Source organism: Nothobranchius furzeri, chromosome 16 (genome assembly GCF_043380555.1).
Source record: "Nothobranchius furzeri strain GRZ-AD chromosome 16, NfurGRZ-RIMD1, whole genome shotgun sequence".
NCBI lineage: Eukaryota > Metazoa > Chordata > Actinopteri > Cyprinodontiformes > Nothobranchiidae > Nothobranchius > Nothobranchius furzeri.
In genome coordinates this window covers 38,324,163-38,339,919 of record NC_091756.1, presented here as the reverse complement: position 1 = coordinate 38,339,919, position 15,757 = coordinate 38,324,163, and the positions used below count along the sequence as shown (strand labels likewise).

Sequence of the window (15,757 nt, the reverse complement as noted above, 5' to 3'; positions counted from 1 at the left end):
GTTTTTTTTTGTTTTAGTTTGAACACGTAAATAAACAATATTAAAAATACATTTTCATACACTTATACCTGGGTGCAACGTCAAGGTCAACTTTATTTATTTAGCACCTTTACTGTTGCTCATGCAACCCAAAGTGCTGAACAGAACAATGCCATCAAGATATCCAAAATATTTAATTTTCTTAAGTTAAGAAATGCACTGAATCTGTTTCCTGTGGACAGATGCCAATGACTCATTCAAGTTTCAACAATTCCAATTACTCTAGATTATTAGAATCATTAGTCTGATCAACTCTAGTATAATCTTTCTAATTAAAACTCCCGAGATTTGTTTTTGCTTGCACAGATTAGCCCTTACTTTTCATTAACCTACTTTAATTGAATTGTTTATTTATTTTGGTCTACCAGTAAATAAAAAATAAGATTTTCAACAGGCATAAAGAATTAAAGTTGTATAGTGAATAAATAGTTTATGTGTAAACACGCTTAAGATTTAAATTAATTTAGCCCATTTAAAATTACCTTTTAAAACACTAGCAGCTTATTTACAGTGAGTGAGAACATGAATGGAAAACTGATATGAATGAGTGAGTGCAGGTAGAAAAACAGAACGACTTTAGTACGCAGTAAGGGTGGACCCAGGCTTTTCACACCTTTGGTCTTTGTTTTTTATTCATGGTGAAATCGCTTGTGGGTTTCAATAAACCAGAGATTAAATGAAATCATTTCAGGTCAAGATCAGAGTACTTTCTTTGTGTCCTGAAAGGAACCTTTCCCCTTTATCACAACATGAAACTCTCCTTGATACACTTTTGAGAAACGCTTGTCTTCAGGTCAGTCACGCCTGCTTACGATAGAGTAAGCCCAGTGTGACTCAGTAAACCACATAGTCTCTAGCTCTCAAATAGAGATGCTCTAAACACTCTTTTTGGCATAAGGAGACCTGCAGGTGTAAACTATCAGAATCTCAGACAGCGACACGAGCTAAGAGTATCTGATCTGATCAGCTTATGATCAGGATACAATGCTCGGTGAAGGGTCTCAGTGAGAGTGAAGAGGAGTTAGATCCTGTAAAATAAAAGCTAGCAATAACTAGGAGAGCTGCAGAATTGTAGGTGGAATATTCACCTCAGCTGATTCTCCTATTGGTCTATCAGCTCAACTTTTTACCCCTGACTGACACCCCACTTCTGGGTGATGCAATCAGTTCAGGGTGTGCAGTGTCGCTGCTGATACATGTGAGGAAAAAAAAAAACTAGAACAGATAATCTGTCACGTTTTTTCCCCACGTATTAAATTCCATGAGAAACTTGTTTTCCTTTAGCCTTTAGAGTTCAATAACAACCTGAAGTCTAATGTCTTCAGAACACCTTGTCTTTTAACACTGCATGCTTCGCAACACTGATTTTGTGCTTTTGTGTCTGCTCAGCCTGAACAAATCAGACACTTGGTGTGCAACAGGTTCAGCTGCTAAATGAGATGTGTGACACAACTTCTCAGTGTCAGGAACAGCATCAGGTTACTGGTAATCCCTGGGATAAGGGCCAATAAATAATGCTTACGGATTCATTTGTGGTCATCATTAGGTACTTCCTGTCTGCAGATGGAATCTGGGTGCAAGTGGGAATGAACCCTGACAGGAAAAGACGTTAAACGTTTCTTTACGGTCAATAGAAAACTATTCATGAGCTGGAAATGAAGATAGAACACATTCTTGCATTTCTAGTGAGGGAAAGGAAATAATCTGTTATGTTTAGCATCACCACACACACACACACACACACATGCATTCCCACTCATAAATATCTGCATGTACTTTAATCTGGAAACAAAGGTTTTTCAGTTTTACAATTTTTTTGTTCTGAATTTTGTCAAAAACATGAAAAATGCCCTTATTATGTTGCTTATTTTGATCCAGCTCAGATGTTGACCAGCAGCCGTTTCATCTCCCAAATGAACCGAGCCAGCGTGATTTGAAAGGGTTGCATCAGGATGTCTGGTCTGTACTTGTTCCTGGCCTCCTTCATTGGATCAGTCAACAAAGGTAGAAAGGATGTTAGTGAGTTAATTATTTTGACATGTTTCACGTTGGATTTTCTAAAATATAAAATCTAATTATTGGTAAATAGTCTAATTAAAAAGTTGTTTTTGGAAAACTAATGTCAATTGTATTTATTTAGTCAATTGTATATTTATTTACTTATTTATTTTCTCCACAGTTATAGTTTAATTTCCAGAAAAGCCTGTTGAAGGGATCATTAATGCCAGATTTATTTACGTGGAGCAGAGAACATGCTGTTTTAGCATTTGTATTGCCCCAAATCTCGCAAGCTTGAATGATTATAAAAGCAGGAGAAAAATGAACAAATGCATTTCAGAGTTTCTAACTGATTTAACCTTCAGCTGGATCCTCCACAGAAGCACAAGGATGCATGTCTGAGTTAGACTGAAAAAAAGAGCGAAGAGTTTGGTCCTATTTTAGAACTAAATGTTACGAGGACAACAAAAACAACCTGATCCCTGCACATCTAGATGAAGACAGTTTTGAACACAGGTCAGGGTTTGCACGTACTACTGCAGGCATTTGTTGTTTTACAGATGTCACCTACAGCCTGCAGGCAACCAGTAGTCAGAGATTATGAACCAGTGTCACATGTCATCAAGCAGTTTTGTAATATGCTGCTCTCCTCCTCACACCTGAAGTCACACCAGTGTCACCGTGTTCTGGTGGCATCTCTTTGTTTCTGCTGATGTTTTAACAGTAAAGCCTCTTAACCACATAAAGACCACATTTTTCACATGTTGAGACTATTTCTGAGGTTATAGGAGTTCTGCCTAACATGATTAGTCCCTTAAAAAGCTGTGGTAAACCAATCACATATGTGATATAATTAGAGATGCACCGGTTCAGGCTTTTGATTCTTGTACAAGTGGGATCTGCCGAAGCCGATTTAGTACATTTCTGAGTTATCTCAAATGAAGAAAATTAAGATTCAGCAATAATTACATGAATACTGTTTTCAAAACTTTCTGGTAACTTGAAAATAAAAATTGTGGAAATAAAAACGTAATGGTATGTGGGAAAACTACTTAGTAAGTTTTATTTTTTATTTCTGCTTGCCAGTGCTAAAATACCCCCCCCCCCCCCCCCCAAATAATAATAGTAACAAATTCTCCTTATTTCAGATTGACTGATAACTGATTCAACTGAATGAATGCCGTTTCCAATCACCAGATATTTTTTCTAATATGATGTAGGGTTATGTCGTCTGCCTTCTAGTGGTGGATCTAACTACTGCAGGTAGCAAGTTGTTTATTCTCTAAGATACTGTAGATGATTATATAAATATTGTGCAAAAATGAGGCAAAAGAGACTCCAGCTATTTAAACTATACCGTTTTCTGATCATCGTTCCAAGCATCAGTGTAGAATAATGAAAAAGCGCATACAAAAAGAAATTATGAGTTCAGTCCAAAGAAAGAATTCAAGAAGAACCTGAATGTCTAATGTTTGCATACAGACCACAGATCTCTGCCTGGAAGGTTTGGAGTGAATAGGCAACAACATAACCACCAGCGTTTTTAACATCCGGCCACAGAGGTGAAGCTTTTCTGTTCAAACACCACTTAAACGCTCTCAGCCATGTCTTCATGTTTTTGCCAGCATGTGCCTTTGAAGACAGACCACACATCTGAACTTTGAAGACAAGAAGAAGGGACAGAGAAACATATGGGCAACTTGTCAGAGTCAAAGAAAATTGATTCTGTGTCCCAACAGGAAGCCCATTCAAGCTCTATTAATATCTGTCCGAACCAACCTTTAAGTGTGTGATTGTGACCTACATGCACTCATGAGGACGTGTGTGAAGTTTTATGTGAGTCAGCCATGATGACTAAATAATAAATACAGCACGTACTCACTCTGAAAATAAAACTTTTATGTCCCACAAACTTTAGTGTTCACGGGCAAAAACATCAAAAAGCACCCTCCCCCCCCCCAATAAAACTTCCTCTAGTCATGTCCCTTTCTAGTCCCGTCAGACCCGCCTCCTCTTCCTCCTCACATGTTGCATTTGGTACCAGAAGGCACGAACAGGGACAAGGAGCAGCAAGCTGCCATCTGACTACTTCCTGTTCACAACCGGTGCAAATATTTTCACTATAAAAGTCCCCACTGATTAATCGCAGAAATATGCCTATCTATTTTTCCTACTGAGGTGTTCAGAAGTGTGTGTGTGTTCACTAAAAATTGATGTATTTCAGTTTAATCATGTCTAAAGATCCTATTTTATGCTTTTTAAAATGTCTGTATTGCATAGTTATAATTTAATAAACCACATGTCCATTATTGGGATTTTGAGAGGTTGAGGACCAACAAACTGTAAGACAGAGAGGAAATTATCTCTGTCTGGCCCCAAAACAATTTCTAATCGGAACCTGGCGCCCTTGAGCCTGCAAGGCTCCAACGAAAACTCCCCCCTCAGAAGATATGTGGAATGTGCCGTCGCTATGGCAACTCAACTCTGTCTCCTTTCCCAGCCTGGGTGGGACTGCGGGAAGGCCGCTGAAACGTTTCAGGGTCACTGCAACCCTCCAACCCTCAATGCTCCTCCCCTATCCACACTGAGATGACTTGCGCTGCTTATCGTGGCTGCAGGAACTGAAGTGGGGATAGTCCCAACCCACCACCCCACCTAGTGGACACTTATGTTGTGTTGTCTGAAGTCTGTTGCATATCTGTCTGAGGTGTTTTTTTGCAGAGCAAAGCTGCCCTCCTGGTGAATGGTAACTCTGAAGTGCCTTTTTTTCCCCCCTCCACCTGAACCAATCCTCATGTAACCCTCTGATCTCTATTAAGGTAGCGCGACTCAGGGTTGCAAATGACCACAGTCACCCATTATTTTCATGTGTCTTGCCCATGTGTGTCTGATCTCTGAATTGTGCGTACTGAAACTCTAATTTCTCTCTGGGATCAATAAAGTATCTTTGATTGATTGATTGATTTCCTGTGTGATTCGTTTTTTATTTTTGAGTAAGGATTTCAAATTTCAGATCATTTTCCATATCAATATCACCATTTATCTTCCTAAAAGGATCCGCTTAAAGTGTTGCACCTGTCATTAATGTACCATACCCCATACCATACTATTTTATTTGTTAAGCACTTTTAACGCAAGCCAAGGTGAACAAGTGTGTTTTCAGACGAGATTTAAAGTTGTAAAAAAAAACATGTCAATTACAGGGAGGCCCATCAGTAATTAAATGGGTGTTTTCTGTAGGAGACACGCTCGTTGATGGACGCACATTGGCAACAAAGCAGGTAGACTTTAACACAAGCCCTAAAACAGGAAACCAGAAAGTCCAGTTCTCGTACTCGTCATCATTTAGCAGGAAAACCCTCCAGCTCTCTCATGCAAGCGTGCTTTAGTCAACGAGAGCAGCGCGAGCAGGATCTCAGGGCAGAGGTAAAGGTCTTTTGTTTTTTTCTGTGCATGTCCTGCAATCATTTTGGTTTTATTTTTAGTTTTTGCTTTTATTTGCAAGCCTCTTATTGTTACTATAGAATAAAACACCTTGTTTCCATCAGCATTTTGCGATCTAAATATTTCATTCATGTTCTTTTCGTGTAGGTTTCACAATGTCCAAAAGCCAGAAGAACACAGGTTCTGTATGACATCTGATTATCTTCTGCACTGATTCATGTGTTTAACGTGTGTAACAATGAGTCAGCAAACACCATTTCACCAAAACAAGACAAAAGATTCATTAGTACATTGCATAATGGCTCATTGTTGTGCAGATTCTTATTTCCTTGTTTCTTTTTTAACTTGATCTGTAACAAAAAGGTTCTTTGTCCTGCAGCAAGTGCAGTGTTTTACAAGCCAACCATAAGTGCAAAAGAAGTCAGAGCTGGATACTTGTACAAGTCTCCTCCCCAGAAGCGTCTGAAGCCAGAGGTGACTTTTCACAAGAGCATCTAATTTATTTCGTTGTTGTTGCATTCAACGTTGTCCTGTTCTGTTTCTGTTGCAGAAATTGTGGAAGAAGCGCTTCTTTGTCCTTTTTAAAATCAGTGAGCATGAATATCACCTCAGATACTTCAGGAGCCACAAGGAAAGGGAAAGCTCCATTGGAGGCATTGACTTGACTCAGTACGTTCTCACGTGGCACATTTGTGTGTCTCTGTAAACGTAGAAGCCATGTCCCTCTGAATTTACCCTCCATGTTTGTAAGGTTTGAGATTTATGTTTACTCCTTCAGAATCTCCCTGCTGTACGCGAGCCCTCAACATCACCAGAGGTGGTCGTGGGTGCAGAAGAGCCTCAAATGCTCCCCCTCCTGTGTGCTTTACATCAGGGCTGCAGAACGGGACTACTTCCTGGTTGGGGAGAGCAGGTCAGGACATTTATACTTTTATGCATTTTGCATAATTAGGCTGCAAAAACTCATGTCAGTCACTATCCATGGAACAAGTCCAATTACAGCTTTTTTCATCTTATTCAAACACAGATTGATTGATTTTCTTGTTACTAATTTAAAAGTCAGAGATAATTCAGGCCACAGCTGATGAATCCATCTCATGGTCCCTCAGTGACTCAGTCCCAGTGCGTCATAAAACCTGTCCTTATCACCGTTCATTATTTTTAGTTTGATCAATCCTAAAACAAATGATGGTGCTGCTGTTGCTGATCCTGCTGATCATCTGAAAATGGATTTGCAAACACTAAATTGTTGCTGAATATTACGCTAGTCACTTTGTTATTGGATTTTAAATTAAAATGTTAGAAGGACCCGTCTGGAAACAGGTTTTTTAAGTGGTTTCGTTTTGCTGCAGCGAGGAGGTGGACGGATGGTTCTCTGACCTATATGAGGCCCTTTCTAACCGACCACATAAAGTCTTCGACTCAGCGGTACTTTATAAAACATCTCATTGACGTTTTTTTTAAATTTTGTACAGATTTATCGTACTTGATCATTTATATGGTTTTTTACAATATCCGTCTGTCTGTTTCTTTAGGAAATTAGAAATGGGCAGCAAGCAGTTGAGGTGAGTGAAGTCAGTTTAATGTATCTCATCCATTTACAGCAACACTTTTGAACTCAACAGTAAATCAGTGGTGAGAAGATCTATAACAACAATAATTTATAAGCATGGCTGCTATTTTTGGACACTCTGAATAAAAACAAATGTAATTGTTCTATGCTGGCATCATATTTTTGCCCTTTGTATTTTCTAAGAGGGTTGCACCAATTGAGAACCATTTAGGTCATTTCTGATTTATCTCAAAAATCATGGAACATGGAGGTAAAAACTGGTGTTCATTAGAGCTTAAAAATTGACCACCCTGCTGTTCTTCTTTCATCAGACGATTTCAAACCCTCTTAACAAGCAAAAGACTTCACCAGATGGGAGTGACAAGGTCAGTCAAAAAACTCTGTGTGGATCTGTTTGTCCTGACAACTTGTTTGTCTTTTGTTTAGTAGATTTCTACAGAATTAAAAGAGCAACTAGTAGTGATCCCTGAGGAACTCCAGTGCTCCTTTGAGCTATTTTGCTGTTCTAAATCACATCTACCGTGTATTATTTTGATGTAAGTGCAGTCGAATATGTTGACAATTGTCGTATTTAATCTTAATGACTCAAAATAAAGTTAAAAGAATTTTATAAGCAGTATTATTGTTAAATATTTGAGTGTTATATTTCAACACTTTTCTTTATCTGTGTACTAAAGCAGTGAGCATCACTGCTTGCCCAAAATTGATTTTGTATTATTATTTTTCATAAGTGGTGCAGCTGTGCCATAAGCCTTCTGCTGGGGAAGTATAATTAAACCCCTCTGGTTGAGCCTTAGCTCCTCCACAGGGCAGGAGAACTCCACAACGGGCAGTGTGTGATTGTAAAAACATGTCTGTGATTAGAATGTTGAGTTAAAGGGTGAATGTGAAACTCAGTCTAGATGAGTGTTAAAATGTCCATTTACGTTTGGACCTTTTAGCCTATTTTCTTTTATGTTATTCACTTGGATTATTTTTTGCACTGATTTTCAGGCTCCCCTACCTATGAGGCGAGCGGACACTCCTGACAGTGGCAATGAAGGCCATCTGATAGTTGTGTGTATATTTTTATGTTTGCCCTCTAAATGAAGAGTGTTTCAAGATTTTAAGAACTTTGCAAAGTAAGTAATTCTGAAAAATGTGTGTATTTTGTGTGTGTGTTTTAGCCTGTTCTAAAGATCAGGTCCATGTCGGATCCATCGTCCAACGCTCTGGAGTCTGAGCCTGAAAAACCAAAGGTGCACCATCACTTATATGTGTGCACAATGCTTCTGAGAGAGTGGTTGAAACAGGTCTGTTGTATTGTGTTCGGCAGGAGGAAGATTATAACAAAAGGCGATTGTCTGAGCCTGTGAACCCGATCTACGACTACCCCAAATCTTACCTAAAGTCAAGGGTCGGTTACTCTATATTGTCTTTGAGTTGAGTGTTGGTGTATTCATTATAATGTATTGTAGCATCAATAGAACTCTTGTTTTTAAAGTTGGAGTGATGGATGAATTTATGCATTTTCAAATGATAGGAAAAGTTCAGAGAAAAGGGAGCTGTGCGCTCCTGCAGCATGGAGTCATTGTGAGTCACTTCAATCTTTTGCAAAACAGGACTCACAAACGTTGATGCTGCAGTATTTAATAGATGCATTCTCCTCTTCCAGATACGAATCCATGGCAGAATTTAGATTAAAACTCAGTGAACAAATGGAAGCGTAAGTTTTCATCTCATTCTAAATGACAGATGTAGATTGAATTCAGTGCAAAAAGCTAAACCTGATTCTCTCAGTGACATTGAAGTTGCTGAGGCTACCAGCGGCACCCTGATGAGGTCCATCGATCAGGTCTACGCCAGGCTGAAGACACAAGTTTACCCTCTACCTTCCTTTTCAGAAAAGAGGGCCTCTAAAGACAGGTGTGTGTGATTTTTTTTACCTTTCACGTAGCTCTTTGTGTGGATCGTTTGTGACATGCACAACTCTGCAAAGGATGCAGAAAAATGCAGTTCAATAATCGGCACTGGACACAGCCTCACTGGCTCTAAATACCTCTGCTCAAAACAATAAGCTCTTCTTTTTAAAGCACAGAAGTGCTGACACACCAGGATGTTCAGGAGCATCACTCCAGAGCTCGCTGAACAACTTGTGTTGTCGTTTCATCTCATGTCCAAGGTTACGGTGAAGAACAGATTCTGGGAGTGTTTTACAAATAGACTGATAGGACAAAAGCACCATTGTGCCACTTTTTAAGGACTGATAACCTTTTTCTTTTATCAATTTTAAACAATGAATGATTTTAGGAGGCTTTAGGATGAACAAGCTCCGGCCTGGTTGGAGAAGCTGCACAAGCGTAAAGCTGTTTTCAAGACGCAAACACCATGCTTCATGCCCCTCCACGTTCTCCTTACAAATGTCCTGGAATTTCTTTGTCTGTAAAATTTTCATTAAGTGGTAATAAAAGCCTGTTTTTTACAGAATAGCTTGGTTTTAATTCCTACTTTTGTGGCCACATTGCAGATGAATAGTTTACTTTTTCCAGTTGGTCACAAAGCAAAATTAAAACAAATGTAATAAAACATTTTAGGTGGTTAAATTAGACTTTTTATCATCAACATATATATATATTCATCAAAATCTTCGGAAGCAGATGAATACGTAAGTGATTATTTTTATGAAACAGTGAGTTTCCTAAAGTTTTCGGCTACAATATAACAGCGATGCAAACCCGTAACCTTTCAGTAAGGCATGATTGGTCGAGTTAATCTCTGATGGCTATAAAATGACTAAAAATCATAGTAAAAGAAGAAGAAAATATCATGAGGCGCTTCACAAAAACAAAAAATGTAATAATATAAAAAAGCATTTAGAAAATGTTTAAAAATGTATTTAAAATGAGCAAAAATAGACAATTGTGATTTAAAAAATGTTAAGACAGACAGAGAGTGAATAGGAAAGAGGGAAATCAGTGGATCCTGAGGAAGGTGGAATAGGTGGGGAGAGCAGAATAAAGAGAGAGTGGTGAAGAAGGTCATACAAAAGCCAGCGTGAACAAGTGAGTCTTCAGCTGCTTTTTAAAGGAGTCCACTGAGTCCACTGATCTCAGGCTCAGGGGGAGAGAGTTCCAGAGTCTGGGGGCCACAGCAGCAAATGATCTGTCACCTTTGGTCTTTAGCCTGGTGCTGCACAACCAGTAGGCTTTGGTCACTGGACCTCAGGGACCTGCTGGGGGTGTAGGGACTAAGAAGATCACCAATGTAAGATGGTGCTTGTCCATGTAAGGCCCTATAGACCAGAACCAGGATCTTGAAATGAACCCAGACATTGACTGGCAGCCAGTGAAGTTGGAGGAGAAGCTGTGGGTGATGTGGGTGTGTTTGGAGGACTTGGTCAGAAGCCGAGCACAGGCATTCTGAACCACCTGTAGACGGTTCAGGGAGGTTCTGCTCAGACACGTGAAAAGAGAGTTGCAGTAGTCTAAGCGTGAGGAGATGAAGGTGTGGATAACTGTCTCAAGTGCAGAGCGAGACAGAATGGGACTCAGCTTAGCAATGTTCCTGAGATGGAAGAAGGAAGAGCGAACAAGAGAACTGACATGAGAATCCAGGGTGAGAGCTGGGTCAAAGGTCACACCAAGATTCCTGACAGAAGGTTTGGTGTGAGAAGCAAGCTGACCAAGAGAGTCTCTGACTTTGGGAACCAGCTTGTCTGGGGCACAGATGAGGATCTCAGTCTTATCTTCGTTCAGCTGTAGAAAGCTCCCAGCCATCCAGGTTTTGATAGAGTCTAAGCAGGTGTGTAACAGCTGCAGCTTAGACATCTCATGGGGCTTAAAGAAGATGAACAGTTGGATGTCATCTGCATAAAGATGGTAGGAGATTCCTTTGAAGTAGCTCAGGATGTGCTGAAGAGGAAGCAGATAGAGGAGGAAGAGCAGAGGCCCCAGCACAGAACCTTGTGGGACACCATGGGTAAGGGAGGTGGTGGAGGACCTAAACTTGGAGACGGCCACAGAAAAGGAGCACTCAGAAAGATAAGAGGAGGACCACTCCAGAGCAGATCTTGATAGGCCTACCCAGTGACCATTAAGTGACCAGTAAAAGTGACCATTTGGTTGTTGGTTATTTGTGCGATGAAGCCCCTTCGTCCCACATCTCTGTTTAGCTGTACAGTCAGATTTTAGTTTGAGGCTTCATCAAAACACAGGCCTCTCCTTTTGTGTCCCTAAAATGCTGCAGGAAGTTCATCTGGATATCCAAACCCTGCAGGTTGGGGGAAAAAACGGCATCTTTAAAGATGACTTGAGTTTGATTTTCTGCCTTCCTGCAGTTTGAGCCAAAGAGTGAGACCTTGGCTTAAAGCGAGACCCCGTGTTAATCACTGTACCACAGAGACCGAGCCCTTCCTGCCTGTGCTAATTATTTCACGGCTTCGTCTGCTGCCCGCCTGCTGTCTGTTTGCTTCAGTGAACTTGCTACGATGTCAAACTGTGTCATAATTGTTCATTTCTGATCTCTGATTTGCAGCCAACAGCTGTTTTGCCGTGCTAAAGCGTATTCTGTCTCCTACTTTAGTCGTTGACGTGGGATAACTCCTCTCTGACATGCTTCTTAATTAAAAGTTTGCCAGGGCCTCTGCAGCTGTTTGTAGATCATTTCTAGACTCCACGCAGCTCTTGTGAACATTTTTTCAATCCTACGATATCTGATCCTTGTTTCCATCGCTGAAATAAAACTAGTTTTGATTTTGTGGCATGTATTGTCCAGTTAAAATTAGCCATCAGTTCAGCTAAAAAAAAAAGCACAAAGCTGTAAGTCGTTTCCTTTTGTTGTTGTGCTGTTTGTACAGAGATCGGATGCTCTAATCAGGCACACCTCTTGGTTTTTACAGGGAGGAGAAACGTCAGTCTTCAGATTTCAGCAGCAGCTCCAGTGGCGCCATGTCCCCTGTGGACACACTGGAGAGACAGGTGTACTCCCCAGACAAACACAGCTCAACTGAGAGGTGAGGGTCACCTGTGTTCAAACACAGCTACTTGTCGTTTTCATTTACTACAGCACAAACTGCTGCTAATGCTCATTTGAATATTCAGCAGCAAAAAGTTCATTCGAGTCACGATGAACTGTCTCAGAATCATCCTCTGTGACACCGTTCATGCAATTGCCAGCGATAAAGCTCAAAAATAGCCTCAGAGCTGTAACTCAGTGAGACAACAGAGCCCAGGAGGACTGGTTAGCCCAACCTGCTGGACCAGACGGAGCGGTTGCTCTGACAGTAATGCATCATTAAAGCAAAGCTCTGAACTACTGAAACCAGAACACTAAACTTTACATGAAGAGGAGCAGAAGTCATGTTGCATTCAGATACATGTTTTTGAGTCTATGTGCTCAGAAGGAAAATAAATCAACATTAGAAGTGGATTCAGCCGACGTTTAACCAGATTTTTACTGATACTGTGTGTGACATGCACGGATGCAGCAGTCGCTGTAGTAAATGTGATGCATAAATAAAGTTAACCTTGACTAAAAGAGAAAAGTCATGTTTCAATAACACATTTAAAATTATCCATGATTTTCCTGACGAAAGCTTTTAATTTGCCTTTAATTTAGTCTTGATGAAGTCATCCCAGGGGAGAGACAGTTCAGGGTGAAGCTGATAGACCTGAAAAACCACCTGACATTGACAGAAGTGGATGGGAAACCAAGGTACGTTCATCACAAACCAAGCTGTGTGGTCGTACAACTGAAAGCTCTGAATAACATAAACACGAAGGGAAGCATGAGAACAGAAAACTCCGTTTACTCCTAGCAGGTTCGCCTTGAGCCGCTAAATCACAGATTATGTCAGAAGCGTTCCAGACAAAGACGGCCACTGTCCTTGTTTGTTCTCTTTTCTGGCAGTAGAGAAAAGCCCTGCAGCTTAATCAGGCTGTATGTCTGGCCGAGACCGTCCGCTCACATGCATTGTGTGAAAGTTTGTGTATTCACGGTGGGATTAATAACTGCTCTGTGGATTAATTACTAGTTTAATATCCTGAGTCAGAGGAGACAAAGTCTTTCCCCTTGAATCACTAGAAACCTGCTAAAAATATACCCTTCTGCAGAAGACAAAGCCAAAGCTCCTAAATACTAAAAGTAAGAGAAGTATGATTGTGCATGCATGGAAAGAGCTACACAGTTAAAACATGAGCATATATTCTCCTGTTGGGGCATTACGCTAACATTTAAAAAGTGACTAATCAGGCTGTCTAAAAGAAATTCAAACAAAAAAAGTAAAAAATGATAAACCAAACAGAAATTACTGCACTAATGCTAGTGCAGATAAACAGTGTTTGTGCAGGCTGCAGGGTGAAGGCAGCATTTACCTGAACGTCACCCTCCCTGTTGGTACGAAGGACGTATTTAATGCAGGTTGGGCGGCATTTAAAGGTTTTGCATAGAGAACAATAAATAATCAGGCATTATGTAACGTGTGCAAAAGGCTGCATTATTTGAAACGCTTGTCCGATCCATTAAATGTGTGGCATATAAACCTGTAAACACAAAAACTGGATAACAAGAATAAAGGGATTCAGTGACCAGTTTCCATTTTCTAGCTAAATGATGAGTTGTTTTGGGTTTATAGCTGCAGAAGTTTAAGATTTATATGTTGTTTCTAGAAAAAGAAATTATGTGATTGTCACCTATGCAGAGATCTCCAGACTACGTATGGAGCTCATGAGTAAAAAAGCTGCATGACTGGTTTTCTCAACAAATGTGTGCGTTGCAGCGTGTCTAACTGGACAGGACAACCGCAGTCAGTGTGCCTCTTTCACAAAGGTGATGAAATCGTGGCGATAAACGACCTGCACACCGGCAGCGTGGACGAGTTCAACACGTTCCTCAACAAGTCGATCAAGAAGGAGGTACTTTTTGTAACATGTCCATCAGATAAATGTTTTTTTAAAACATTACACACGTTAAAAGCAGCGGATTTGAAAATGTGAAACGTGATTCTAGGTGAAGATGACCATCGTGCGCCTGCGTGGATGCCAGCCTTTGCATCTGCCCAACTGCCCCTGCAGCGACTGAGACATTCCTCTGCACCTGCCCACCTCTGCAATGGGCTTTGTAAAATAATGTATGCAACTACTGCCAGTATTTCCCAAAAGCTGCAGACACTTTTCACCGATCTGTCCCCCTGCCTTGTTTACCTGCTAGTCTTTAAGAGGTTAAAGTGAAGAACAGCGCAAAACAGATCAATAAGCTCTCTTTGCCAAATGCTTGGTGTTTTATTTCTTTATTCAGTGTGATCTTACTACTGCATCATGTTGGCGTAGAAGGAAGTAAAAGAGAAATTCCCTCATAGCATTGGCATGGTACTTTGTGCAATGCCAGTTTCATGATGTAAGCACCTGCACTTGAGACAAAGCCTTTCAGGTTACACCACATAAGCCAAGGTGCTGGAAAAAGATGCAAATGTTTGCAGTGTTTCAGCTGAATGTGAACCAAGTTGGATTTACGACCATAGATCTTGATCCCTTTAAGAGGGCTATCTTTAGAAATCTGCCCATTCATAGATGGGAGGAAACTCCAGCAGTCAGTGTTTAGTGACAAACGTCATTCCTGAGAGAGGATGACTCATCCCCATACCTCTCAGTTTGTCTAGCCTGTGATGAAAAGCCTTTTTTCACACCTCGAACCCATGGAGGGCACAAAACACCATGTTGGTGGCGGTTGGTAGGCATTTAATTTGAATAGAAAGACTGACAAATGTAGTGTTTTATTTGCAAGTGAGAAGCAGTTATTTGTACGTGGTGGAGGAGTAAGTGAAGTGAACAGAGAGACCGGTATCTCATGTCGTCCTCCCCCCTGGGGGACTTTAAAGAGGAGACAGAATGGTGTCACGCCTGGGGATGCATTTCACATGCATCCAGCTCATGTAAAACAGGGAAAAGGACTCACTTTGCTGAAGATGTACTGAGATAAAGTAGGAGCATGACATAAAAAAATTAAAAGTCACGTCTGGCTGCAGGAGGAAAGCTAGAATCAAATGGAGACTATCTACAAAGTCTTTCCACTTGAATCAGATTTAAAATGAGTTTAAAAATACCCTTCCTGCTGTCTGCAGAGGTCAGGGACGAAGCTTAATTCCAACATCAGATATGATCAGACATGAGAGCCTCAGTAATGGTAGTGTTTTAAGTTTTAATGGAGTCTCTAAAACCGACAGATAAACTCAACTGTGATGTTCAAGCTTTTCTGTTTATCATTCTGTATTTAATGAATTCTGGTTGTGGAATCTGTGTTTTACATCAAGATGATTATGAATAAATTTTACTACTAATGTCAGTGTTTGCCTTTTAAATTACGGAACACTCAGAGCAGAGACAGAGAGTAAAAGTGTTATTTTAGTTAATCTGGGCGACAGAGCATCTATTTGTCTGTTATAAACACAGCAAATGTCTCGTTTAAACTTCATCTGGATCTTTCAGAAGTCACCTGCAAAAGCATTTTCTCTGATTCAGTCAAACTAAACTTAATTGGATTTTTGTTATAATTAAGCCTCAGTGTGCATTTAGCAAGAATGTATCAAGCTGTTTGAGTATTTACAGATGAGCTTGTTTTGTTATGCGGGAAGGGGTTCTGACCCTCTGTGGGTCAATGAACCCGAAAGCTGGAACCCTTCACATGTTTTTTATAACTCAAATAAAACTAATATCATTTTGATTTATAACA

General features: G+C 40.3%; 1 protein-coding gene across 1 annotated transcript; it reads left to right on the top strand.

Annotated features, from left to right (window-relative positions):
* The first annotated feature begins 3,152 nt into the window (after positions 1-3,152).
* LOC107387878 (pleckstrin homology domain-containing family S member 1) lies at positions 3,153-15,370 on the top strand. The gene is made up of 18 exons (XM_015963124.3): positions 3,153-5,463; positions 5,629-5,661; positions 5,861-5,955; positions 6,032-6,150; positions 6,260-6,394; positions 6,834-6,909; positions 7,017-7,046; positions 7,366-7,419; positions 8,048-8,110; positions 8,221-8,292; positions 8,370-8,450; positions 8,577-8,626; positions 8,709-8,759; positions 8,834-8,959; positions 11,931-12,044; positions 12,650-12,745; positions 13,809-13,944; positions 14,039-15,370. The coding sequence occupies exons 2-18, from the start codon at positions 5,637-5,639 to the stop codon at positions 14,108-14,110; spliced, it is 1,395 nt and encodes a 464-aa protein (XP_015818610.1). The 5' UTR covers positions 3,153-5,463; positions 5,629-5,636; the 3' UTR covers positions 14,111-15,370.
* Positions 15,371-15,757: the final 387 nt, after the last annotated feature.

Bases quoted from the DNA above. Each gene is read 5' to 3' on its own strand.
- LOC107387878 (XM_015963124.3), top strand. From the start codon at position 5,637: ATGTCCAAAAGCCAGAAGAACACAG. The intron at 5,956-6,031 runs GTGACTTTTCAC...TTTCTGTTGCAG, and splicing joins AGAAGCGTCTGAAGCCAGAG to AAATTGTGGAAGAAGCGCTT. The intron at 6,395-6,833 runs GTCAGGACATTT...GTTTTGCTGCAG, and splicing joins TTCCTGGTTGGGGAGAGCAG to CGAGGAGGTGGACGGATGGT.